A 25,754-nucleotide genomic window follows, 5' to 3' on the forward strand; every position below is an offset into this window, starting at 1 on the left:
GAGGTGTTGCACGGGAAGATGTCCAGCGCACCCAGCAAGCTACCACACATCACCAACCCCTCCGCCTCCACCAACCCAAACTGGAGGTGCCCAACTCCACTGCCACCTCAGCCCCCAGTTGGGTGGAACAAGCCCGGCCACCTCTCCCAGGGCCAGCGCTTCGCCGAGGACCCTGGCGATGCTCCGGGAGGGTAGAAGCGCTTCCCTTAAGCCCTTCCTGAGCATCTCCCGGCTGTCACCCGGGGGTACACTTATAGCAAACCACTTGGGCCGGCTGGTAGCCCGGTGCCGACGGTGGGCCAAGCGCCGGGCCGGCGGGAAGCTCCTCCCCAGGGGTGTAGCACAGGAAGAGGGGGAGGTCGGGGGAGCTCCCTGCGAGCCGGCGGCGTTCCCGTTACCCGCGCTTGCTATGTGTGTGTGTCTTGTGTTACAGCCATGCTGCACATCAGTGGCCAGAGCGAGGGGAGAGGGGAGGAAAAGCCTGTTTACACAGACTGCAAACCGCCTGGGGAATAATGCAGGAAAGGAAGTGAGCCGGCTCTCTGTCTGACTGCTCTGACTTCCTGCTCGCTCTCACACGGGCACACACACACACACACACCCCGGCCGAAAAAAAAAAAAAGAAAAAAAGAAAAAAAAAAAGAGGGGGGGGAAATCAGGATCTCATTACAGGAGCAACAGAGCGTTTGCAGAAGACTGTCAGCATGGAGAACCAGGGGATTTTATCCAGCTCCCTCTGAACTACCAGGAGAGAGCGGAAAAGTCCCTCAGGCTCTGGGTAGGTACAAGTGCTCCTGCGCCCGCCCCGGCTCCTGCAAAGTTTCAGGGGGTTTCGGGGAGGGGAAGGGGAGGCCGGCGGCTGCTGCTGCGGGGGTCGGCGCCCCCCTCGCCGGTGAGGCAGCGGGGGGGACGCCGCGGGGCGAGCGGCGGCTGGAGGTGAGGAGCGCGGGGGTGCAGCGTGGAGACGGGGGCTCGCAGCCCCACACGGGGTCCGGGGGTCCTGCCCCAGGGTCGGGCCCGGCCGGCGCGGCGGTAACGAGGGCAAGGGGTGGCGGTTGGGGGAATTCGCGCCGCCTCAGGGGTCCCCCCGCTGCGGTCTGGGTCTGCCCGCGGACCCCGGCGCCCCCCAGGAGCTGCGGGTGTCGGTGTGGGGACGGAGCGTGTGTGCGGGGCGGGCGGCGCGGGAGAGGGTGCCGGGGTGTGAGGAGAGGCAGGGCCGGGGGGAAGGCGCTGCCTGACAGGGCGCAGCGGGTCGGGGGGAGCCCTGGGACCCCTGGCCGCCCCGCAGCCCCCTCGGCGGTGGCGGGTCGGATCCTGCCTCCCTTCCCCGGCGCTGTCCGGCTGCCGCGGTCCCGCCCGGTACCAGCAGCGCGGTGATTACGGCGTTTGGGGCGGCGGGGGCCGCCTGTCACGGCGGCGGGGTCGGTGCGGGGTCCCCGGAGCTGCTGCGGGGCCGAGCGGGGCCGGTGTTGGGGAGGAGGGAGGGAAGGGAAAGCTCCTGCAGAAATTGCAGAAGGGGCTTTAAAAAAAAGGGGAGGGGGGGAGGAAAAAAAAAAAGTGTCGGGAGAGTTTCTGGCTTGTCTGGAAACAGCAAGACTAATTGCCATGCGCTTCCGGTTTGAAACTGGCAGCAGACAACATCTTGAAAATGAGTCACTGCAGCTCACAAAGAAACTCTGTGGTTTTCTCCCTCTCAGGTTTATATATTTGCTCCTTTTTACAGTTTCCTTTGTAGTCTTATGCGTTCTCTCCGGCCCTCCCCCTCCTCGCTTTTCTGAGCCACCCCCGGCCCCAAGACCCCTCGGCCGACGTGGATAGTTGAAAAAAACACTAAAAATGTTTGTAAGGGAAGAAAAAGAAGAAAAAAAAAAAGAGAGAGAGAGAAAGAAAGGGAGAGAAAGTGGAGAGTTGTTTTTGGATCTGGCTTTGCTGAAGGTTAGAGGGACTCTGATGCTGCAGGGGGAAAAAGTTCCCTGAATTTTCCACTGGCTGCAGGAAGAGAGCCCATTTAGTCATGGCTAAGTAATGTCTGCACACACACCAACTAATCTCATTAGGAGTTTCCGTTCCCTAACACAGGAGGGTTTTGTGAAGCCCTGTCAGCCTTTCTAACGTTGCATTTGAAAGGGAGACAACTTCCATCTTTATTTACTTTGGGGTGTAGTGCTAAGATGGGTTTACACAATGCAGCATCTTTTTGGTTACGAGGACTCCAACTTCAAAAAGTCAATGGTTTCATTTAATTTCAAACAGAAAGTCATGGTTCATCTCATATTTTGCTCATACAGACTCTTCAGTTATTTCAGATTAAGCATAAGTTATGCAAAAATAGTTTCATAGGGTTAAGAAATGGGCTACACAGACAGCTGCGTTAGCATAAGCATGTTCTGTGTGTTTATGACAATTGTATGTAATTGCATGATAAAAAGATTTGTGCCGAGATGCTGAGGTCATGGGCGTGTTTGAAAAGTATATTTGCTTATATAACCTTGATGTATTGGTGCTTTACATATTTAATTTCCAAGTGATATTTATTTGCTACATATCACTTGACTTAGTGGTTTGTGTAATTATTTAGTGAGGATTTATTTTCATGAAAATGAAAATAAAAAAAATGAAAAAAATCTGCGTTCAGAATGAGAAGCGCTTATGCCATGTCCCACTGATCTTTAAATCAGAATTTAATATTTTTTATCTAAAAAAAGTCTGGAGCAAACAAAGAAAATGGAGTCTTGTTTGCAAGTTGGTCTTAACTTAAAGAAATATCGAAAAGATGTAAATAAAACTGCATTTAATAGGAAATAACACTTAGCTACTTACTTGAATTATCATGTGATAGCATTAAACTAGCAAATATCGTGCAAAAAGTAGTATTTGGATGGAGGACTAATTGCAGTATACCACATGTTTACCTTTGGGGATCTTCAGTGTTTCCTGCACTTCCTATGTCCAAGCTGCACAGAAAAATTCTTCTTTAACATCACTTTACAGAGGACTTTTATTAGTGGATTAGTGACACAGTCTCCAGACACAGATGCCTCTTGATTTCTTGGTTGGGCAGAGAAGAATTTTTAGAGTAGTATGTAAGCCAGAAAGTGTCTGATCTATGTTTCAATGTAATGCAGTCACTGGGTAGTGAGAGCTATTTTCTGGTTTTGGAGTTTTATTTCTTTCGTAAAATTCTAAATTTTAGACAAAGTGGTGCATTATGTGGCGTAATATTCAAAATTCTGTGCAATATGGCATGCAACAGTTAGTGTGGTGTATAACACCAAAACTCTTAATGAAGAATGTTCCCTAGCTCTTATTATCTGTCTTTGAAATATGGACATTAAATCGTCCACTTATTGCATTAAACATTGCTTGAATTTCAGTGTGCCATCTGCTGAATCAGTATAGATGAAGCACACATTTTCATACATGCAGATAAATATATATATAGTCTATCTACACTATATAAATTTAATATATTTTATTCACTCAGCATAAGTAAAAACATCTTGATGTCCACATAGAAAAACAGATGTTGTAGTAGTAGTGTACCGGTTGTGTGTATTGTATATTTGAAAGAGTGAACGTGTGTTAAAAAATACGACAGTTCTATTTGGAACAGAAAAAAAAATCCAAATATTAAATAGTGCATGATGGTCCCCACTCTAAAAATGCTTTAATGGTGTTTTCACTGTAAGTATGATTTTATTATTTACCTGTTTTAATTTATGAAATATAAGTGTTTGAGAAGAATATATACCGTCTGCTAAGGGATGAGATATTATCATAATTGTTTCTATCTTGATTTTCCAAATCACCTGCGTGAGTTGTTCCTAAAAAGCAAAAAAAGCTCTGGGTTATATCCTTTCTGATACCACTAACTCCACCTGGATGCAACAGCTGAAATAAGCAACACAATCTCAGGGGGAGAAACTCAGTTACAGCCTTCCTTGTAACTGCCTTTATGAATTGTGTTTATGCACCACTATGCACATGTATACTATCATATGTAGAAACAAAAAGCTGTTTTGTTTTACTCATTAGCAATCATCACTGCTTACTGATTCACAGGTTTTTTTTGCTCCTTTAACTTAATGTTGTTGCATTAAAACCAAATTATGAAAACAAATCAAGTATTAAAGACTGAAGTATTCCCCTTTGCTGTGCATGAAATCAAGTTATGTAAACTTTACCTTCTTGTTGTAATGCCCTTCTCAGCATGGAGGCCAGCTTCAGGGTGTTCTTATGGGAAGGTATTGCAGCTCAAGTGGCTTAATGTAACTGAAGTTGAAATCTACCTTAGTTTAAAAATCTGTTCTGGAAGACTTAGCACAGAATAGAAGTCGTTTTGCAGGTTCACCAAGGTACGTGGAGCCTGTTGTTGCTCTGAGGGTCGTGTGTTTATATGTAGGAAGATAGGTGTGTGTATATATAATACTGACTGACCCTGAGGTCCATCAGCTGTTGTAGAAAATACAAATCTTTGCCTTGGGACTGCAATCACATGAGTTCAATGTGTTGCTTCCAAAAATCAAAAGAAAATAAGTAGATGCTGCAATAAAAAGTAATTTGGCTACTAAAGGTAAGGACAAGTGGGATAAGGCTGGGAGAGGCAACATACAGTTATTTGTGATGCATGTATTTATAAAGAGTTAATTTAGCTGGTTTGTCTTGGTGATACCATACAAAATTTGTGTGCCCTTGTAGTTACAGTTATCTCTCTGAGTGGTGCTCTGTCATAGTCTTAAATAATCGAAGATGGCAAAGAGCCGATACATGAGCTAGTGCTTCCCATGAGGATGCGACAGGTTGGACTCGCTTGTGTGTATTTACCAGCCCCTGTTTTTTCTGATGCCTGGATCCACCTCGGAGCCACGACGCTGGTCACAGGACACGGTCAGTCTGGGCCAGTTTCAAAGAGCGCTGTTGGTTTTGATCTGCTGTCTGTCTTCTGTAACCACACCCAATGGGGCTTTTGAAAAATCACGTTGTGCTGCGTATCCCCGGCTTGATTCACCGTGGCTTTCTCCTCGGTGATTCCCACAATAGGGAATCTCACAGTCCTGAATCATTAGACAGATGTTTACTTCATCTGTGGCTTGTTAAATGAATCAGCTAATATTCTGGAGGCTGTTGAGAGCTCTTGGAAGGCTGAATATGCCTCTTCTCACGTTGAAGTATTTTGTTGAATAATGAATGATTAAAGAATTAGTCACGATTTTTAGGAGAATGTCAAGGTGTAGGCACAGGAAGTCCAGCTCACGGCACTGCAATATACAGGGCTGCATGGATGGAAACAAAGCAGATGAAGCACAAAGTACCTCTTATCTGTGCCCTTCAGAAAAAAAGAAAATGCATCTTCTTCCTTAAAACTTTCTTTAGCTCATTGTGGTTTTATATGCCAGTAATTATATCAGAATTCAAATTCTTAAGGGTATGCTGTTAAGACTGGATTCTAATTAAAAAACTCTTTGAAGGAAACTTGCTTTTTTTCTGGAACCAGAAGCTAGAGAAAATACCTGCCATAAGCAGTGATATGAAAATATCACTAAGGCGCTACCTGCCAGCTAGTTTGATGCCAATTAATAACTGTACAGTCATTCTGCATTTTTACTTTTGTATGAGTACTGTGGTAGTTTCTGCAGTAACAAAAAGTACCTTGCAGTTGTTGGTCTGCTTAATTAGTATAACTCATGGTCATTATCTCATGGTGTACTGAATAATTCAATATTTAAGTAATTATTTTGAAGTTATATTACAGTAAAGAACATTGGAGACCAAATTTTGCCATCCCCTAAGCAGATAGAACTCAGCTGAAAATTCTGCTTTTTTTTTCACTTCAATGGAGTTGCAGTTACCAACACCATGTCCAATTTTGGCCCGCTTGCTGTGACTATCTGGAGCAGGGTGGGTTGTCCTTTTCGTATCTGTGGATCTGTGCCCACTGTGGTAGCACCGCCGTACTTCTGCCTGTGCTTCAGGAGGAATCCATCAACCTTCCTGCAGGGGCCACGTGTTGAAAACTGCTCACCTGTATGGTGACACCTATGACAGTGTAAGATAAATATCAGTCGACTGTGTAAGGACTGTGCCATGTTCTCTGTCTACATCTGAGTGATTAGATACAGCTTAGGGTCTTCAGGAGAAGAATTCCTGTAGGAAGCCGGAGGCTTACCTTGTTTTGATCTTTGAAAGCACTTAGGTATGTATTTAGTTTTGAGTGTGTCAGCACTTCTGTTACTGTAGGGAGGCTAACTGCATGTTGCAAACATTTAGATGCTAGCTGCGGCTTTCAGTGCAACTAAGGCATTGGAGTAGCTCTTGCTTGCTCTTTGCAAGTGTCCTCCTAGTCACAGAATCACAGGATGTCAGGGATTGGAATGGACCTCGAAAGATCATCTAGTCCAATCCCCCTGCCGGAGCAGGAACACCTAGATGAGGTTACACAGGAAGGTGTCCAGGCAGGTTTTGAATGTCTCCAGAGAAGGAGACTCCACAACCCCCCTGGACAGCCTGTTCCAGTGTCTGTCACCCTCACTGGGAAGAAATTTCTTCTCAAATTTAAATGGAACCTCCTGTGTTCCAGTTTATGCTCATTGCCCCTTGTCTCTTCCATAGCTTAGCTCTAAATTTTTCAGTGTCAGGATGTACCGTGGTTGTGAAGGATACTACCCATTCTGTGGCTTCCCTCACACCCGTTTCAGAGAGTCATTCCAATCATGTCTGCATCCCTGCCTACCGATTCACTACTCAATATTTGAAGATTCAGAATATAGCTTGGATAATCTTTATAAATACTGATTACTACAAGTTAATGTATGTTGGCTCTCATGCAAAGAACCATGTCTCCTTTTCTTCAGCTTTAAGTTGTAGTTTATTTTTTCATCTTGTGGATCCTAGCTCGAAGATTATTTGAGGTACTCGGAGAGGAAAACTTACATCTTACACATTATTTTTTTAATTTTAGCTGTCGTTAAATTATGTAATGAATCATTTGGTTGTAATTTAGGGGATTCTTACCAAGCATTCAAAATTAGTAAAAGCTTTCTAAGCACTAACCAGAGTATTAAGTCTTATTAATACAATTTTCTAAGATAGGCCTTTCTCTAAAAATATTAGTGAACAAGCAAAGAAGTTTGTATACAATATACTTTCGCAGTTGTACAAAAAAAGAGTAGACTTGGGTTATATACTTCATCTAAAGAATCTAAATGTTTTTAATCAAATGTTCTATAAGTTTCCCATCCTCAATTTGAAAAACAGCTGACAGTTCATCTGGAAAACAGATTTCTGTTATGCATCCATTTGCCTCTAATGTGGTGACAGTATCTCCTTACTGTACCTCTGTATATTTCTTCATCTATTTTGTTCTTTTTTTTTTTAATGAAGAAAATTGATCAGATGTATTTCAGTTTAAGCTTTTTGGGAAGGACAGTAATGAGTGTTATTGCTTTGAAATGTTTATACTGTGGTAATGTTGAGTGGCTTCTGTTATATCAAGTCACAATACAGCACAAACAAAAAGTTTATAGGCTCAAGTACCACTATTATCTCTTCCCAGCAATTAACAGTAATTCATGAGGAGAAACAATCTTTAAAATGCACTTAGAAAGTCAGAACAAACTCTTGTTTCCAGCTCTGTTAGTGAAACCTGGAGAAAGTTGACTACCTTCAGAGTGTGTCTTCCATGCTCTGCTAATGTAGCTGAGATGGGAATGTGGGTGTAGATTCTAGATACAGACCTCTGTGAAGTCTGGTGACTCAGAGCAGACTCAGAGCGACTGGCGTGTGTGGTTAGTTCAGCAAACTGCGAGCGTGGAGTGGGGCTGGTACAGAAGGGATGGCTGCAGAACTCCTTCAGCGCTCCCGCTTCAGCTCTGCCATGCAAACGCTTCCAACCGGAGCAGCACTGAGGCTGGACTGATTCCCTGGGGGGAGGGTACGATAAATCTGTGCGGTTTCATCCAAGTTGAGGAGGGGGGATAGAGTCTTTATCATAGGATCATAGAATCATTTAGGTTGGAAGAGACCCTCTAGATCACTGAATCCAACCATAACCTACTTCTAACACTAACCCATGTCTCTAAGAACTTCGTCTGTACGTTTTTTTGTTTTATTTAAACGTGGAATCTTATCCAGGATTCAACATACAAATCAAATTAGTGGCTGTTATGTATCCTGAGCAGCAGAGACACTAACAAGCTGGTTTTCACCAGTATTGATGCAACTTCAAAACATAGGCTACCTCGGCACCTTGGGTACAGCAGAGTTTGCTGAAATCATGGAAATATTGTCCCATTTGTCTCTCCTTCATAGTTTGCAGCAGCCACAGGAATTAGTTTGCAGGACACAGACAGTACAGGAGAGTAACAACCAGGTCTTCTGTTGTCTGAAATCTTATATATTTTATTACACATTCTGTTGAGTATTCCAGTGTTTAATGAACGATGTTAGGGGAAATGTGTAGGTGTGACCTTCAGGTTCTTGTTGGTGTAGTAGACAAGTTAATAATGTCAGAAGATAGGAACCTTTTAATTGGGTTTCAGTTTAGCTCAGCTCATGATAAACATGCCTGTCAGGACTTTGATTAGCACTGAGAAAGGAGGAAAATAGGAGATTTTTGAGATTTTGACATGTAAGAGTGAGTCTGAATTCAGGTTTTTACTATGAGACTGTTGCACACAGATATAATACCATTTAAAGTGAAAAATACAAACCTTGACTGGTGTTGTGACTAGTTGCTCATTTTTTATGACTAAGGAACCTGCACCCTGGCTTGTGCTCCAAGAACCATTGCAATAGCACTAAAGTTTTGGGAAGGAATTGTCCATGTAAAATGTCTCTCTATGTATGTAGGTTACCATATATTGAATCATGTTACACCATTTTCAGCATAATGCTATGACTGACTCCCCCTCGCAACATGAGAATCCACAGGTAAGCCTATACGTTATTTAATAGCTTAATGGCTCGTTTTGCTACTCCAGCAAATTCTGAATGTTCGGTGTGCACGGGACGACAAGCCCTGACCGCCAGTGTACACTGCGGTCATCTCGTTGTGCTTCAGGTCCCATGGAAATTGCCAGCAGCTTGGTTTGCCTGAGCAGAACTCCCAGGACAGCATTCCCCATCCTCCTGGCCAGGTTCCTCTCTGCTCACTGTATTCTGAAGACCTGCTTGTTTATCTGAGTTTCTAGCGTAGGAAAAATTAATCACACAAAAGGGGAAGATGCGTTGAAGAATCTGAACATGCAACACTTGAGGCAGTAGGTAGTATTAGTACTCCATTTAAAGCGTTAGAGCCGCTAGCATAGGTTACAAAGCATTCAGTCTGCTGTCACAAAATTAGACATTTTAACGCTTCAGTTTAAGAAGGCAGTACAGTAAGGATAAAGCATTTACATTTGGATATGTCAAGTGAACTTTCAGAATAGCCACTGTTCCTGAAGGCTGTTTCCTCTGCCCTCTTTAGCTATGCTTTTTTGTTTCTGTGCGTGTTTTCTCTGAACTTACCAAAGAGAATATCAGAAATTTTATACAGGACAGTCAAATAATCGCGATCTGTGTCCTCCCGATGCCGACAAAAATGTAAGAGAAAGTCATATGGGAAAAATAAACATACAGGGCTGGCTTTGAAAGCAGCAGTCCCTGGGGTTGCGGTGCAGCGCGCTGCCAGCGCAGCACAGATGTGCACCACATGAGCAGACAGCGAGCGGCGCGAGGAGCCTGCCTTCATTTCGTGGCTGTCCCAAGGTGAACAAATGCTTGGAGCCATTACGGGTTTATGTAGTTTTGTTTACAGCTAGCAGGTTGTTTTTTGGGTTTTTTTTTAAGGCTTTCAGAGGCGGGAAACTAGTTGTATTCCCTCCTGCAAAGAGCTTGTACTTCAGTCGGATTAAAACTGTTTCTTTAAGCGCATCCTTATGGAGAATCTGAAAACACTCGTGTTTTAGAGGCGGTGTCATCACACCTCAGCTTGGCAGGCGACCAGTCCTTTGTTGTATTAATGTGGAGGTTGCAGAACTTTCTTCCTTTGGACGTCTGCCTCAGCCTCTCTTTGACTTACCTAAAAAAATTTAGAACTGTGAACACTGTATTACCAAATGTACCTACTGGAAGGATTACTGGATGTTTGTGAGTGCTTTCTTTTCTGCAGTGGAACTTGGTGTTATCCTATAATATTTTGCTACATCTTGCTGCTGTCGCTTTTGTGCTTCTCTTAACCATAGGAGTCTGTTTATTTTTTTAAATGTCCCGTGCCAGAACAGTGGGTATTCTCACTTGAGAAGGAGACCTTGTAAATTATTACTGTAAATATTTTAAATTATAATATGAAGTTAAGACTGTTATGCAGGTGCGACAGAGTGGGCATACTTCATGTGACTCTGTTAAGTACACGGGCCAGCAAAACCCTCTCTACTTTTTTGGCACATCCTAGACCACTCTGAGTTTGTGTGGCAATATTAACTGTAGTTTTGCAGCAAATCAGAACTCCTGTGGCTGAGGCACTCTGTAACTTTTTCTAATGTTTCCACTGGGTGGTGCTGCAGGAATTCCTATTTTTTTTTTTTCATTTGAATCTGCATTTCCCAGAAAGACGCCTCTCAGATATAATAGGAGGAAGTCCTGATTTAGAAAGTTTTTGCAGTTTCAACACAATGGAAGAACTCAGAGGATGCTCGGGCAGGAAATGTCCTGGTTGCTGGATGTGGAAAAATTACCAACGTTCTGTATCATACACAAAACCAGTTCCCTAAAGTACCCAGCATATAGATTGCACCATTAGTTTGATTTATTACCCTCGACAGAGAAAGTTCTGCGTCAAGTTAAAACAGGTATATTTACACACTTGGTTGAGAGCTTATTTTTTCAAGGCCAATTAAATTAGCAGTAATATCTTCTTTGAAGAGTATTTGAAAACTTTCTGAGTAAACAAATTGATATTTGTTTTTCCTCCTTTCTGGCAGAATCACTAACTTTTCACCAACCACATCCTATTTATCACCCTTGAAGCATCTCTGTTGAGAAATAAAGTGTGAGGACTGACTCAGACTTTTGCCTTGTTCTTTCAAATGTTTCTGAGCAAACGTTTGGGCAGATTTGGCAGTTGTGCTAAACCTCTCATGATATACTCATTGTTATACGATGAATTTTCAGTGGAAAATGTTACGGCTGACTGCTTTTTTGATTATTCTATAAACGTTTATTTTCTTGATCAGTACTCTCTTGCTTCTGTAATCAAGTGCAAAACAAGCGTGCTTCTATTTTTTATAGAAACTAAAGTGTAAAAGAAAAGTTGGCCTACGGGATTTGTAAGCTGTTCAACTTTCCATACGGACATTCACTTTAGAACTATGTCAAACGTGTATATATAGCTGAAACAACTAGAGGCTGCCTTATTCCATATTTTTCTCTAAATATACTCTTTGATATTTGTCATTATGGAATGGAATTGTTTTGGTAATTTTAAACTAAAATTGTTTGAAACTCGCATAACTGTTGATTTTATAAGTATTAATCTACTTAAAAAATGAGTACGGTTTAGGAAAATCTCAATTTCCAGTGTTGAGAAACGGTGGTTTAAAAAATTAACGACAAAGCAGCAATGTTCTTTCCCATGTTATTGCAGCAGTCATCTCAAGGGTTAAAATGAACCTGAGAGACTTAGAAAAATAAAACCAGAGCTGCTATTACGAACTGGGACAGATGTAGGAGGCCAGGTTTCCTGTGGCCCATTTTCCAGTTTCCTGCCTGCAACCTGCAGAAATAAGGAAGCCGAACGCTTAACGTGAATGAGAAGCCAACAATGCCCCACGTCACGCCACTCCGAGCAACGTGCTGTTGGCCAGAATTGGGATACAAAAGCAGTAAATGGATGTACAAAAAGAAAATATATATATATATATATACACGTTTTCTAGAGTAGTTGAAAAGGACACACACACAAAAAAGGCATGTGTTACAGGGAAATGCAAAAACACATGCTTGCCTGTGGGGGAATGGAAGTGGAGGTGTGTGCCTGTTGTGGGGCAGATGAGAAGGAGCTGTGTCCTTTGCAGCTGCTTTGGCTACAGGAGGAATCAGCAGTTTCTTCATACATTAAGGGAAATTAATTTTCCTGCCCTGACTCTGCCTCTTAATCCCTTTCATGTACGTGTCTGATCACTATCTCTCTGTGACTACCTCTAGTGTATTATGCTGGTTAACGCCTTTTATGTCTTCCTGACTTAATTGATCTCCAGCTGATGTTTTCAGCCTCTGGGCTCCCCAGGCAGTCTGGCCCAGATGTTCCTCTGCGGACCCTCTAAAGCATCGAGGGGCTGGTTTTGAACCTAATGCCTTGAGGGATTTCTAGTTTTAGCCTTCAGAACTTGTTCATGTTGGTTGTCCAGGATCAGCAATGGATCTCTTTTATTTCAGAAAGGCTGTGGGGGAGCTAACATAGAGTGGGGAGGAGGAATCCAGGTAGGAAATCTGGAGTATTATGTGGGAGAAGGGGAAGGTAAGAACACAGCTGTAACATAGTGGTGTGGAGCTGCTTTCCAGCTTTCTGCCTTTTTCTTTGAGCTTTTCCCGTGTGAGAGTCCTACAAAACATAATGCCCCAAATCTGACAGTTCATGTCATAAATCTCTCTGATGCTGAGCTTTTTATTTAGGTAGCTTTGTTTCTGGGCTTCCTGGTTTTCTACTGCCTGGGTTTAAGATGGCTTGCTTATTTATTTTATTTTCCCTTAGCAGGTTAATGACTTTCTTTGGACCTTAATGCCACATTACTGACATTTTGTCACATGGAATTTCATATATATTGTCTTGGTCAAAAAATGGTCATGCAGCTCATCAGTATGTGTGTTAATTCATACATCTTAACCGTTTCTAGTGTAATTTGCATAATGTCTTCATAAATCTTGTTCATGCTGCCAGACTATGCACTAAGGGGAGAGCCAGTGTTTGGCATTTGGCCCCTCACCTAAGGGATTTGGACACCCCCTGTGCAGGACAATAATCTCTTAGATGGGATGCTTTACCTTGTAGATGTCTCTGTCCTTTTCTATTATTCTCTTCAGGGACTGCTTACCGTGTCGATTTTCCTGCTGCTCCAAGTTGAGGCATTTCTGTTGGTCCCTTGATGTGGTTAAAATGAACAGGGGCAGTATTATCAGCACAGATAATCTCAGTTGCCTCCTTCCCACATCAGTCCTGCACTTAAGATTTGATGTGTGGAGAGCACATTGTATCACACTGATCATGCAGTTGGTGGGATTTGTATGGGGGGGCACAGTTGAAAAAATGTAAATGGGTAACACAGAGGGTGCAAGTGTGGTTACCTGTCACAGCTGCCTGAGAAATGGATGTTCAGAAAACTCAGTCCTGAAAGATCCTTTTGCTGTCTAACACAGCATTTCCAAGTATAATTCCCACTAGCTTTGCCAGTGATTATTTGAATCAGCGGTAGTGGAGCTGATCACAAAGTAAAATTACTAGGCTGTTTAGGTCAGAAAAACCTAGCAAATTTTGTTTCATGGCTTAGAAAATACCTTTAACTGTCAAATGCATTGTATAAATATTTAAAAAATGGTAAGATGGTAAAGCTGCATGTGTTAAAGTTAATGGATGAAAAAATTAGTTGACTCTTGTCTGTATGAATTTTGATCAGGCTTTCCATGACACAGAATGTATGATTCTAACATAGGTTGCCTTTCTCATTCTGTAACATAGATGGATGCCACTGACTATGTAAGTGATGTTTTAAAACTATTTTTCTTCCATTCCATGTAGTTCAGTGTGTGGTTCCATGTATTATTTATTGCCCAGCATTCAAATTCTGTCCTGAGCACAAAAGTAACAGGATTATTCATTATTACTATTTAATATTAATAAAGAGTTGAGTGAAATGTGAAATATATGCCCTGTAGAAAGTGACCACATCCTGCCACCCGTTTCTGTCAAATTAAGGCAAGACACTAAATTCCCTCTGTGTCAGTAAAAATTCAAAAGAATTGGAAAATACATAAATGAAATACAATGTTTTCTGAAGATTTCTGGCTCCCCCCAATCATAATTTATAATAACTTTTAATACAGGTAGCAGATTCTTGGTTAAATTACATGTCCTGTAATACATCTGTCATGTGACTCTTTTGCTCCACCACTGAAATGAGGCACAGGTTAAGGCTTGGTACACTGAGTGGCCACCTTGTCCTCCCAAAAGGGTGGTTAACACTTTGTGGAACCCAAAAATGGTGCCCATAGAGAAAAACAGGTTAGTACTTCAGTTGACCTGATTGGAAATGAAGTATTTTGCATCAGTTTAAAAATCCTGTCACTGCAGGATCTTCGATTTTTATTATTCCCTTGCAAATCACATTTTGGAGAACAGAAATGAAATGCAAAGATTAACACCAGTTTACCGAATTCAAGGTATTTAAGATTTTACTTCGCTGTATATGTAGAGTGCAAAGCTTCTGTTAAAGGTAGTTACAGCTGTGAATATTCAGCACAGCTCAGACCTGAATGCCTCAAGTTGGGTGCTTAGAAGAAAAGTACTGTACAGTTAATGATGAGCTGAAAATCTAATTTGCATGATTTGCCTCATGTAGGAATCATAAACATAGTTATTATATAGGCAATATGGGAAGCTTTGTACAGGACCCCAGTGGCGGATGGAGGGATGGAGAACAGCTCTCCTTAGTCACCAGGACAGATCATGCGAGGTGGATACACCTGTTGGATCTTCTCACCCAGGCTTGCACTGTTCACATGTTCTACATTATGCCTGTGTGAGGCCCACACTCCATAGATAAACTGGAATCCAAAACTGTGTACATTTTACAAACTATAAGCGTCAGAAAACAGGTTCATACTGGAAAGTGTAGTGCAATGCTAGCTGTAGGTTACTCTGTGAGTGGTGTTGGGCCGAGGTGAATGGGGATGGTGGAGGCTGCAGCAAAATGTGCTTTGCTGTGAGTTCAGTTCCACCTTGGCTCCGCGGAGGTGAGATTGCTGATGATCTGAAGGAAGATGTTAATATAAAGTCTGGATGAGTGAGTTGCATCTCTGATACACTGTACTCTTTTGGCTAATGGCACGGTGGAAGAGTTTGTATTGGTGCTTCTGGAACTCTCTTCCATCTTTAATTTCCTCGACTGAAGTTCTACTGAGGTGTCTCTGTAGCACAGGAACTGTGTACTTATTTTAATACCATTTTGAAGAACTATTTTTATAAGTTACTTATAACTTTCCAGAGGAAAAAAAAAAAGTTCTGTTTGTGATTTCTTATTTGGAAGAGTTGTATGATACAAGCTGAAATTGTGCAGAGTATGGCTGTATAATATGTGACGTACAGAAGATATTTTAAAGTAATATGGCTGTATATACCTACGCATGTTTAGTGAAGTAAGTTGCAAAATTTATAAATAGTAATTTAAAAGTATGTGTATATATATATTATATGTGTATATTTGTATATATACTTGTATATATACAAATATATGTATATAATATATGTATATTTGTATATACACTTGTATATTTCTAGCATATATATATATTTGTATATATATGTGTATATATAATATATATATTAATAGGTATACTTTATTAGCTATCATGTTATAGAAAAATAATCCATTCAAGATGTTAATACTTGCACAGGTGGTGTAATTTAAAGGAACTTTAAAAGACTGCAAAACCAGTATAAAGCTTTCAGGTTTAACTTTCTAGCTATGCATTTTTTTCCTTGCCTTACACTATGTGGAAAATGACTCGTATAAAGTGATAGAAAATGCAATGAAGCGAATGCAAACCTTGGAAGGCGCCAAGTCATCCATACAATCCTGTTTGAGGGACGCCCGGCAGTCCGGGGAGCCTCTGTCCTCCCTGCAAGGTGCGATGTAGTTACGATGTTACGCAGCTGGGGGGCGGGGACAGATATTTTTGTCCTCGTCAGTCATACTGCACTCTCAGTTAATTAGAGAAATCAAGCTTTTGCATGGATAATAAGACCATCATTAGTTCTTCAAACCTTTGTTTGGCCAGCATACGTGGAAACTATTTGGACCAAAACAGAGCTCCAAATTCTGTTTTTCTGTAAAACTATTGACAGGGGTCTCTAGCACCTTTAATTTGCTTTTAAACTAGTGAAGCTGATGCAGTTTATTTTCCTTTACACCAGTGAAATTTACGCAGCACGATGCCCTTGGTGCTGGGACAGACTTGAGGAGGTAGATGTTCCCTCAGCCGTCTGCTGTCCTGCTCCGTGGGGTGGATGGCTGGAGGTCTTGTGCCCTCTTGTGGTCAGCACACCAGGAGAAACCTCGGGCCTGTTCTGGCTGTGTAATCCCTTAGGACACTGACGGTAATACATTAGGAAACAAGAGGAGCAAGGAAGTTAAAAGTCATCAGTTTAGATAACGACAGAAATATCCATTGGTACGTGGACAAAGTCAGGTAACAATTAGCCCCATTAGCACTATAGTCAGTCCAGTAATACCAGCATCTTTAAATCCATGATAGTCAGACATAACACATCCAAGTTAAGTATTGGAAAAGGCCAAGAAAAAATTATTTGATACAGTGTTAACATGCTACGGCTGGCAATATTGTTGAAAGGGGGTGGAAATCTCATTTTGTAGTTCTGTAGTTTAAAAGGTCAATTTTAGCCGCATGTTCATTACAATAATAGATTGTCTTCAGCGGTAATGCTCCCAAGTTTTAAGTTATGTATATGCCTGTGCTGAGTTGGAATATAGTAATTATTCAGTGTATCCTTTTACTGCAGTGCCTGAAAAAAAGGTTTACTGTAGGGAGGGCTCAGTAGCACAGGCAGTTAGCAGAGAAAGAAATATTCAAATAACCTTTAGCAGAGAAAAAATATTCAAACAACCTTAGAAGCGGGGTCAGGCACTGTTAAAATATTCCTAATTCTCAGCTGTATGCTTAATAATGAAAGATCCCTGTTAGAGAAGGGGTCAGGGTAAACATCACTTACTTTACTGTGCTTAAGTGTACTGAACTTTCAGCATTTCTGCAAAATAGATAATATCTTTTGAGCTATTTGGCTTGGCAACCAGAAGCAGCAAGAGTCATTTCAGGCCCTGGGAGAAACAAAACAGCCAACGGCCATATGACACTGGGATGGCATATGTGTGTGGTGGGACAGGAGAGAGTTTGGTTTCTGCCTCTCTAACCAAAGGTGACTGTACTGGTCTTGTCTTTTCCTCCTCTTCTTCACAGTGACATATCCAAACCAGTTCAGTATACTTTTCATGGCAGTAAACAGCAGTCTTTCGGCTCATTTCAGTGGATAGTTATATCAAGCCCTTTCCCTCTCTCCCCCATATGTTCCTTTGAATGGTGATTGGGTACATTGAATTGTCACCAGCTAGAGATGACCCTGTACCATATCAACTACATCGGCAACGCTTTTCTGAATGCTTACTGTATTTTCTGTGTCCCTTCAGAAAATTGCGGTGGGAAGAATAATGAAACGGGAGTGCAAGACCTGTAGGTCTTATGCATGTTTGGTTGTAAATGATATAGGAGCTTCCTGTGCTCAGTTACGTAGGATGACTCCAATACAGAGTTTATTACTGAAATGAGCATTGGGTGGAACACCTGCTCCCAAATGTTTTTCACACTCTTGCTCTCCTTTGTCCCTTGTAGGTATGGAGAGTGCAATCACACTGTGGCAGTTCCTTTTGCAGTTGCTGCTAGACCAGAAACATGAGCACCTGATTTGCTGGACGTCTAATGATGGCGAATTCAAGCTACTCAAGGCAGAAGAAGTGGCTAAGCTGTGGGGACTCAGAAAAAACAAAACTAATATGAATTATGACAAGCTGAGCCGAGCGCTCAGATACTATTATGACAAGGTAAATTTTGTTATTCTCATGCAGACTAAGAAAATAGAAACACTACCATTTAATATTTCACCTCTCTGTGGAAGCTATTCAAAAGTTCCTCTAACTAGTTTTTACGACAGACAACAGTATTGAAGGCAATCACAGTGAAGGTAAGAGGGCAGCTAAAAGATACACAGGAAAACCCTGTACATCTCATTTCCCGAGGAGGGGAGGTTTTGACCTAGGTTTACACTTACCGCTGCTTTCATGTGTTCATGCGTTTGGCTACCCTATATTTTCTGTAGCTTTTGACAACAATAAAATACCTGTTGATAACGGAGAACTGTTTGATTATTACAGCCCACATAGGGTCTTCTGGAATGCAGGGAAGTGGTAGAAAGCAGGGATACTGCGATGCAGCAGGCAGAGTGGCAGCTTTACCAGCAGGTATCACCTATGTCAGAACAAGGAAAAGAGAAACAAACAACCCGACAGCATGGAGAGCGGGACTGAGTTTTCACAGTTTTCATAGGACACATCTTTTGGAGCATAGATCCTGTTGGCCAGTGTTTTTAGCTGGTTTTGCCTTAGCTCTCCGGTAAATCTTTTCTACAGTTACATTGTGTCCTAATCTATTAGCTGGAAATACAACACCGAAACACTTCTGTAGTTAGGACAGCGCAGTATTACCTCAGCAGGATCTCACCGTAACTATTCCTTTGTTAATACTCAGTGTTTCTAGGAGTTTGGAAATTTTCCACTATGTCATTTTAGGAAAAAATCTGCTAGCTTGAACCGTAGTCTAAGTTACATGTTGCTGTCATTTAAATTAGCAGCAATATATATGAGAAAGCACTGATGTGGTGTCTTACTGGATGAAAATGCAGAATAAGAGTAGCAAACAGAGGGAAAAAGTGGCTGGTTGGATGGTGGGTATCAGAGCAGGGATACATGTGAGTCTGTTTGTCAAGGTAGCAGTCTCATGCTGAGCTCATCTCAGGTGAAGACTGTATTTGCTGTAGAAAGTTAAATTTACTCCCACTTGGGAACTTACATTCTGGGTATCTCAAGTCAAAAGAGTAGAACATGCGCTTTGGTAGGGTTTTCTACATCCAGCTTTTCTGTCCTTGCAAGACCTACTGAATTTTGCCCCTCCTTCATGGATACATCTTTTGGGGTTTGATAGAACTAATAAGAGCCAAGGAGTCAGCGTGGTTTAGGCAGCTACTTTATAACTGGCAAGCTGTGGTTATGTGGGTGCTCTCAGACACTGGTTACAAGCAGATAGTGTAGGCATACACTTAGTGCAGAGTTGTTGGGAGCTTGGCTTTCAACCTCTTCTTTTAAAACTGAAATTCAAAATGGCAACATATGGGACATAGTAATCTGGAATTATTTTGATCCCTCGATTTGCTTCTGATTTTCAGACGTCATGAGCATGCCTACAATCTAGAAGCGGTCAGTAGAGGTTACTGCTAGCTCGCACCTCTGAAAAGAAAGTTTCTGCAATATAGTGAGAGTTCCTAAGATCATTGTCACTCTTGTGAAACCATCCTTTACTTTGACATTTAGTCCTTGGTCTTATTCTTCAGCAGGAAGCAAGGTGGCAACAGTACAACAGAGAATGCAAAAATGAGAACAGAGGGTAACCAGGATATGTATTGGGTTGCTATAACAGAAAGATATTTGAAGGGCATCTCTCAGATGTGTCAAGATACTAGAAGAAAAAATAGTAGAACACATATGGAGGTGCTAAAATATCTTGCATATTCACCTTTCTCAATTTTAGACTCCAGTAAATTCAAGGAGTTTCCAAATCGTTTCTCTAGCCTTTTTATTGATGAACACTATGTTGTTTAAACTAATTAATGTTAAATCTTTTCAGGATTAGTTCCCCATAAATGGCTGTATTTTATAATAAGTCTAAATTAATAGGTTTTGCTATTTCCTGTATTCTTGAAGATTAAATATTAGAAAGAAGGACTGTTATAGATTTTGTATATTAAACAAGAAAATAGCCACGCTTAGCAGCCTCGTCTCATCTTGATTTTCAGAAGAGGCAGTGAGATGAGATTATACAGTGAGTAACACCAGCGTTCAGCACAGTTATGGCGTGATTGCTGCCTGCACAAGGCACAGGAAACTAGATATTTTTGCTGAACCGAGCTCGGAGTACTGTTGTCATGTATTACTTGTAGTGCACTTATTCTTGAAGGGCACAGTCAAGCTGGATGCTATTTTAACGCAGCAAATCAAAAAAACACGATCACAAATAAACTGTGCGCGATTTGGTGATCAGAATTTTCATTACCCACATTGGCATTTGGAAGGGCTCCTCCTGTAAGAATTTTTTTAGATTCAGAGCTGTAAGTTCTGCAATGAAAGGTTTTTAGTATTTCGTCCACTAGAAGTCAAATTTTTCCACTTAACATGTTTCAAATGACTGAGAAGGCACAAAAGGATTCAGGGAGGACAGTGCAGCGGCTGTTCCAAGCAGTTGGTGTGATGAATTCCTCTTCACTAAGCACTCAAAAGGCTTCTGCTCAGCATGGGGAAGCTCGCTTTATTGTGTGACTCCAGCCCCTCTGATTATAAACGTGACTGGGATCAGTGGAGACAGAGTGCCTGCTGGTGAATGAACAGCGTATCCAGGCAGAGCCCAAACGCACTGTTAGTGCCTGAACAGACGCCGCTTAAAAACAAGGGGTGAGATATTGGTAGCACTTTTCCTTTGAGATCTCTCTGATCTCTTCAAATCAATGCAACATAATGGCTTTTTACGCGAGGCTCCCTTTCTTCTTTTATCCCTTAACCTTTTATTTTTTGTACCCTTATACTGGTTTCAGTTGCCACCCCCAGCACACACACCTCTGTCATCTGTTTTGTCTCTGCTCACACAGCATCTGCTCCAGGAGTGGCTGTACCGTTCCTTCACCAGGGCTCTTGCTGAGGCGATTCCTTGCTCTTCTTACAGCAGTCTTCCCAGACTGTGCTCTGATCTGCCTGCAGATTTTATCTAGGTGTGGCACAAGGAATTTGGCCATTTTTCTGGAAGTCCTGCAGCCCAACGGAGGTTGTGGCTCCTTAGATTGAAAGAAGGAGAAACTCTTTCTTCCCAGTGTATTGTGATCAGGGTTTGAACCCCAAACCAAAATGTTGCCTATTGCTATTTAAATTGAGGGAGTAACTCCTTTAGTGGAAAACAGTGGGAGCTTCTCAGTCCCTCTGTGGATTTGGTGTGTTATGTCCTGTTGGTGCCCAAGGAGTGGAGAAAGGCAGATTATTAGGAGAGTGCAGAGAGACGGGAACTTGCTGCAGGTTTTGAAGTGTAAGAAATACTGGCACAATAGCAGATAATGAATCACAGTAGGCTGGTAGGGGGTGCTCAGCAGTGGGTTCAGTCCCAGATGCTTCCTCTGCTTTCAGTCTATGCTGCATAGCACAGAAAAAGAAGGAAGGAAGGAAGGAGAGAAGGAAGGAAGGAGGGAGGGAGGGAAGAAAGGAGGAAAGGAAGGAAAGAAGGAAGGAGGGAAGGAAGGAAGGAGGGAGGGAAGAAGGAAGGAAAGAAGAAAAGAAGGGCGGGCATTCTTTCCCTTCTGTAAAACAAAAAGGGAGGGCTGGTGAGGTGAGAGCCTCTCAGACTTCTGCACTCCTCTCCCCTGGACCATTCACCAATTTGTGGGATAAACAGCAGTTTAGACCCTGAGGTAGCCTTAAGGAGCCTTCTGAAAACCTTGTCCCCTCCCTTGCGGTTGGCAGTGATGGATGGGTTGGCAGCTGGATGTACTGAGGCACATGGGATGCACACTGAGCAAATGGGATAAACATTGTGCTGCAGGCTGGAAAGTGGCAGCAGGAAAGCCAAAAGGCAGAACTCTGGACAAGACTTCATTTGCATTGTGGAACTATTGACAGGGAGTTCTCAACCTATAGCCCAAATGACCTGGCAGCATGTGAGTTTGAGGCAAAGCGCAGAGAGTTTTTAGAAATGATGGTGGCACATGGGATGGTGCTTCCTTTCTTCAGCTGCCCTCTGCTGCTACTGGGTACAGCTGACACCAGCTGAGCTACTGCTTCATGGTTTGCCTTTGAAATTATTCACTGTGGAGAAATAAAAACTGATCACTGGATAAATGGAGGTTTATGAGCTCTGCTATTTTGCTTGGGGGGAACACTGGCTTGTTAAAATTCATCATGTGATTCATCTGAACTTAAAAGTAAATTAATTCCAGTACTGGGGAAAAATAACACAATTAGGACAAGTTCCTTAGCCTGGCTTTGAAAGGAAGCATGATGTGCTCTTGAGGCTGATGGCTAGATTTATATTAAATTCAAATATAAAGCACCCCAGGAAATGTAGAATGTAGCATGTCTTGATTGTAATTTGCTATCATGATTCTGTTTGCTAAAGGTTTGTAGATAATCTGAAGACTTCCCATATCCTCATTTGTTCCTTACCTTAATTCCCCTCCCCACTTTTTATTTAATGCATTTCCCCTATTCCCTCAACAGAGCAGCAGAACGGATGACAGATAGCGCTGAGGAAAGGCATCCTGCAGTCTCTCTACGTACAGCTTGAGCAGCATGTCCATCATGTCACACACTTCTGCTGCTCAGAAATCTCTTGTACTGATTTCAAGCAAGGAAGTCCTTCGCATCTTTTCCCAGGCAGAACACTTTAGCTTGATGTTTAGAACTAAAGTACCTTTATAAGTAAGATTAGTACCTTTCTTTTTGTTGAAGTTGCCCAGTTACTTTGTTTTTCTGATAGCTGTAATGACAGATGATACCTTTTGGAAGTCTCTAGCGGTTTCAGGACTGCTAAAGGTCTCCATGAAAATTTCAAGATGACACCACAAGAGGGAAGCTAGTGAGTTTTCCCCAAGAGGGTTTTTTGTTTTGAGGGAAGGAGGGCGAATCCAGGAATTTACATGTGGATACCAACACTAATAGGATGTAGCAGTTGTGGAAGTCAAGCCCTCAGAAGTTCGGAAATGCAAGAATCGCAGTTCCCTGGGTAACCTTAATGTTTGCATGAGTTATGTCACATCTTTAATTACACAGTCACATACTGTTGTGATGAACTATTCAATATTTTTTTGCATCCTCTCTGAACAGTATGTCGCCCCAGGCTTTACTCAGTGAGTGCTATTCAATCTGTCTTCTAAAGACAGAATAAATCATTTTAGTTTCAGTTAATGGCTGCCTGCTTGTTTAGATGGGTTGGCAGGGTGATGTACGGTATATAAATAATATGGGCTGCTTTGTGCTTGTTGCACTGTAAGGAGACAGAGCTTCTCAGGTGCTCTCAGGATTCAGGGGTGCCCATGGCATTCCCTCCCTTCCCATAACAGGTCAGACCCTGCAGTCTGGTTAAGTTCCTGTTTTAAATGCCCAAGTGTGGGTGGCAGCGTGGAAGAATTGCTTTGGGAAGAGGGTCCCTTGCTTATTCTGCTTACAGAACTTCAGGCTATAAAGTGATAATAGAAACGGTTGTTTTACTTTTGGGAAGATCTTCTCTTGAGTTACCTCAGGGGAGACAGAATATTACAGTGAAACAATTGCGGTATGATGGTGCTAGAGTACCAGCTATATGTTTTGTAGTGGTAGAGGTAAGAGGTGTTATAAGGAAATACTTAAAGGAGCGTTAGAAAATAGCTTTATAGAGAACTGGAAACAGCTTCTTTCCTGACTTCCACATGTTGCTCTTGAAAGTGCTTGTCTGAAATGGCATAAAAGTGATTATTGAGTGCTGTCCTTATGGAAAGATGGAAGTAAAGTATTTGATACTCAGTAAGAAGTGATGGGTAGAGGAGAAAACCCAAGAACCCCCGAAGGGCGTGACAAACAGTTGATGTTTGATGTGGGAGAAAAGGGACGCCCAGTGAGCTGCAGCAGAGAGAGTAGAGAACCTGGCCAAAGGTGCTGGCCAGAGGAACGGCCTTTGCCTTCCAGATGGAGGCAGGTGAGGAAAGACTGAAATCCAGCTAAAGGAGAGCCTTGCTCTTCCCAAGGTCTGTATAGGCTCACACTCTAGTAGCACCTGTGTCTCCATCAAAAATTTCACAAAATCTAGCTTCTGTGCACACAGTATAATAAGCATAAATGCATAAAGTGTGATGTTAAGAGAACCCGCCTGCCTGCACATGCTGAAATGGACACATGCTCTGGTTTTTGGTGCAAACTATGCAGCCACAGGTACCTCCTGCCAGCTTTTGTACTTCAGACATGGGGATGTGAGCAGCCCTCTCTGTAGGCAGGGTTTCCAATAGCCAGAGGCAGCCCAGAGTCCTGTGGGGAATTCATAGCCTAAGTGTCCCTACAGGTGGTCCCTTAGTACTCTTGGAGCCAGGAAACTTGCGACACATCCAAATGGGAGTTAAGTCCAGCAGCTACAGCTCTCGTCCTTCTTTTCCAAGCAGGGATGTTTAGTACCTACAGACAAGTTAATCCTGTTCTGCCATAAATTTTGAGATCTCGGGCACCTTGATTATAAATCACTTCCTGGGGGCAGGAAAAAAGTCCCAATCTGGTCTTTCTGCCCCTGAGGCCCCTCATTAGTCTGAAGTTCAACTGGGAACTGGGTCCTGTTTCCCAGCTTAGTCTCCTAAGACTCCTTAGTCTCCAGCAAACTTGCTAGCTAGCAGGTTTGAGCCATGCCACTAAAATCCTTGTGGCGCACTGGTAGTTAGTATAGTTACACCTTAGTGCTATATGGCTCAAACCAGGGAGTAAGAGTCAGAGTTGATGAAAATAAAACACATGACAGAAGAAGTCTGAGTTTCACCAGAAAACGCCTGTGAGGAAAGGAGAAAACTGGAAAGAATCCCAGAGATCATGTGCTGTTGAGAAGGGCAAACAGCTCCTCCTCTCTATTTTTGGAAGCCTTCCAAAAGTACTAGTGCAAATGCATAATTGACACACAGACACAAAAACCCAAACACCACATTATAGCCTGGTTTAAACTGCAGGGGGAACCAGGCCACTGAGCCTTTGGCATCCGGCTCAGCTGTCTGTTCTGTGGAGAAGGACAGGGGGAGAGACCCATCCCTCCAGCTGGTGATTCAGGGCACTGGGGTAAGGCTGGTTTTGGAGTTGCTCATACAGTGAGTGCCTGAAGCGATGTGGTGATAATAAAACCTGAGCTTCCTCACACAGCAGGCATGCTAGAGCAGATGTCAGGCAGTGCTGTACCCAGTTCTGATCGGCAGCTTGCAAAGCACTTTGCAATGGGGGTGGTCACATTTGCTGTAGTCACTGTGTGACACACTGGGGACACAGGAAGGGAAGTGTAAAGTGTTCAAGTGCGGAACAGTCAAGAAGCCAAGAGAAGAGGGGCATTCCCAGCTCCCTGCTTTCTTTCTAAATGTCAGAGTGCTGTCTCTTGATAAGAGGGTTTTTTTTTTAAGCCATTGGACTGGAGCCCCCGCTCCCAGCCTGCTTGCCCAGTTCTCCTCCCCAGCAGCTGCACTGGCCCAGCAGTTGCCATCCCCAGCAGCCTCGGAGTTCCCCACAGCCCTGGCCCGCAGCCACTAGCGCTTATGGCAAGGCTGCTCACAGGGGAACTTACCTAGAAAGTTAAAAGAACAACAATAAAAAAGGGCCAAATGTGCACATACATATATATATATATATATGTATCAGAAATTGTGTGGCCTACAGGACTAGGGCAGTGATTGTCCCCGGTACTTGGCACTGGTGAGGCTGCACCCTGAATTCTGTGTTCAGTTTTGGGCCCCTCACTACAAGGAAGACATTGAGTTGCTGGAGAGAGTTCAGAGAAGGGCAACAAAGCTGGTGAAGTGTCTGGAGCGCAAGTCTGATGAGAAGCAGCTGAGGGAACTGGGGCTGTTCAGCCTGGAGAAAAGGAGGCTGAGGGGAGACCTTATCGCTGTCTACAACTACCTGAAAGGAGGTTGTAGC

General features: G+C 42.7%; 1 protein-coding gene across 5 annotated transcripts in view; it reads left to right on the forward strand.

The window, feature by feature from the left end:
• Nucleotides 1-279: 279 nt before the first annotated feature.
• The window catches only part of ELK3 (ETS transcription factor ELK3), a 41,126-nt gene continuing 15,651 nt past the window's right edge, over nt 280-25,754 (forward strand). The window contains exons 1-2 of one of the 5 annotated variants that reach the window (XM_065043420.1): nt 280-778; nt 17,653-17,861. In XM_065043420.1, the coding sequence (XP_064899492.1) occupies nt 17,655-17,861 (207 nt within the window). In that variant the 5' untranslated portion in view covers nt 280-778; nt 17,653-17,654. Of the gene's footprint in view, nt 779-884; nt 937-7,755; nt 7,931-8,903; nt 8,929-17,652; nt 17,862-25,754 lie in introns of those variants that run through there. The other 4 variants (XM_065043439.1, XM_065043454.1, XM_065043430.1 and 1 more) reach the window with 4 other exon arrangements.

The sequence above is a fragment of the Columba livia genome, chromosome 1 (genome assembly GCF_036013475.1).
Source record: "Columba livia isolate bColLiv1 breed racing homer chromosome 1, bColLiv1.pat.W.v2, whole genome shotgun sequence".
Taxonomy (NCBI): Eukaryota; Metazoa; Chordata; class Aves; order Columbiformes; family Columbidae; genus Columba; species Columba livia.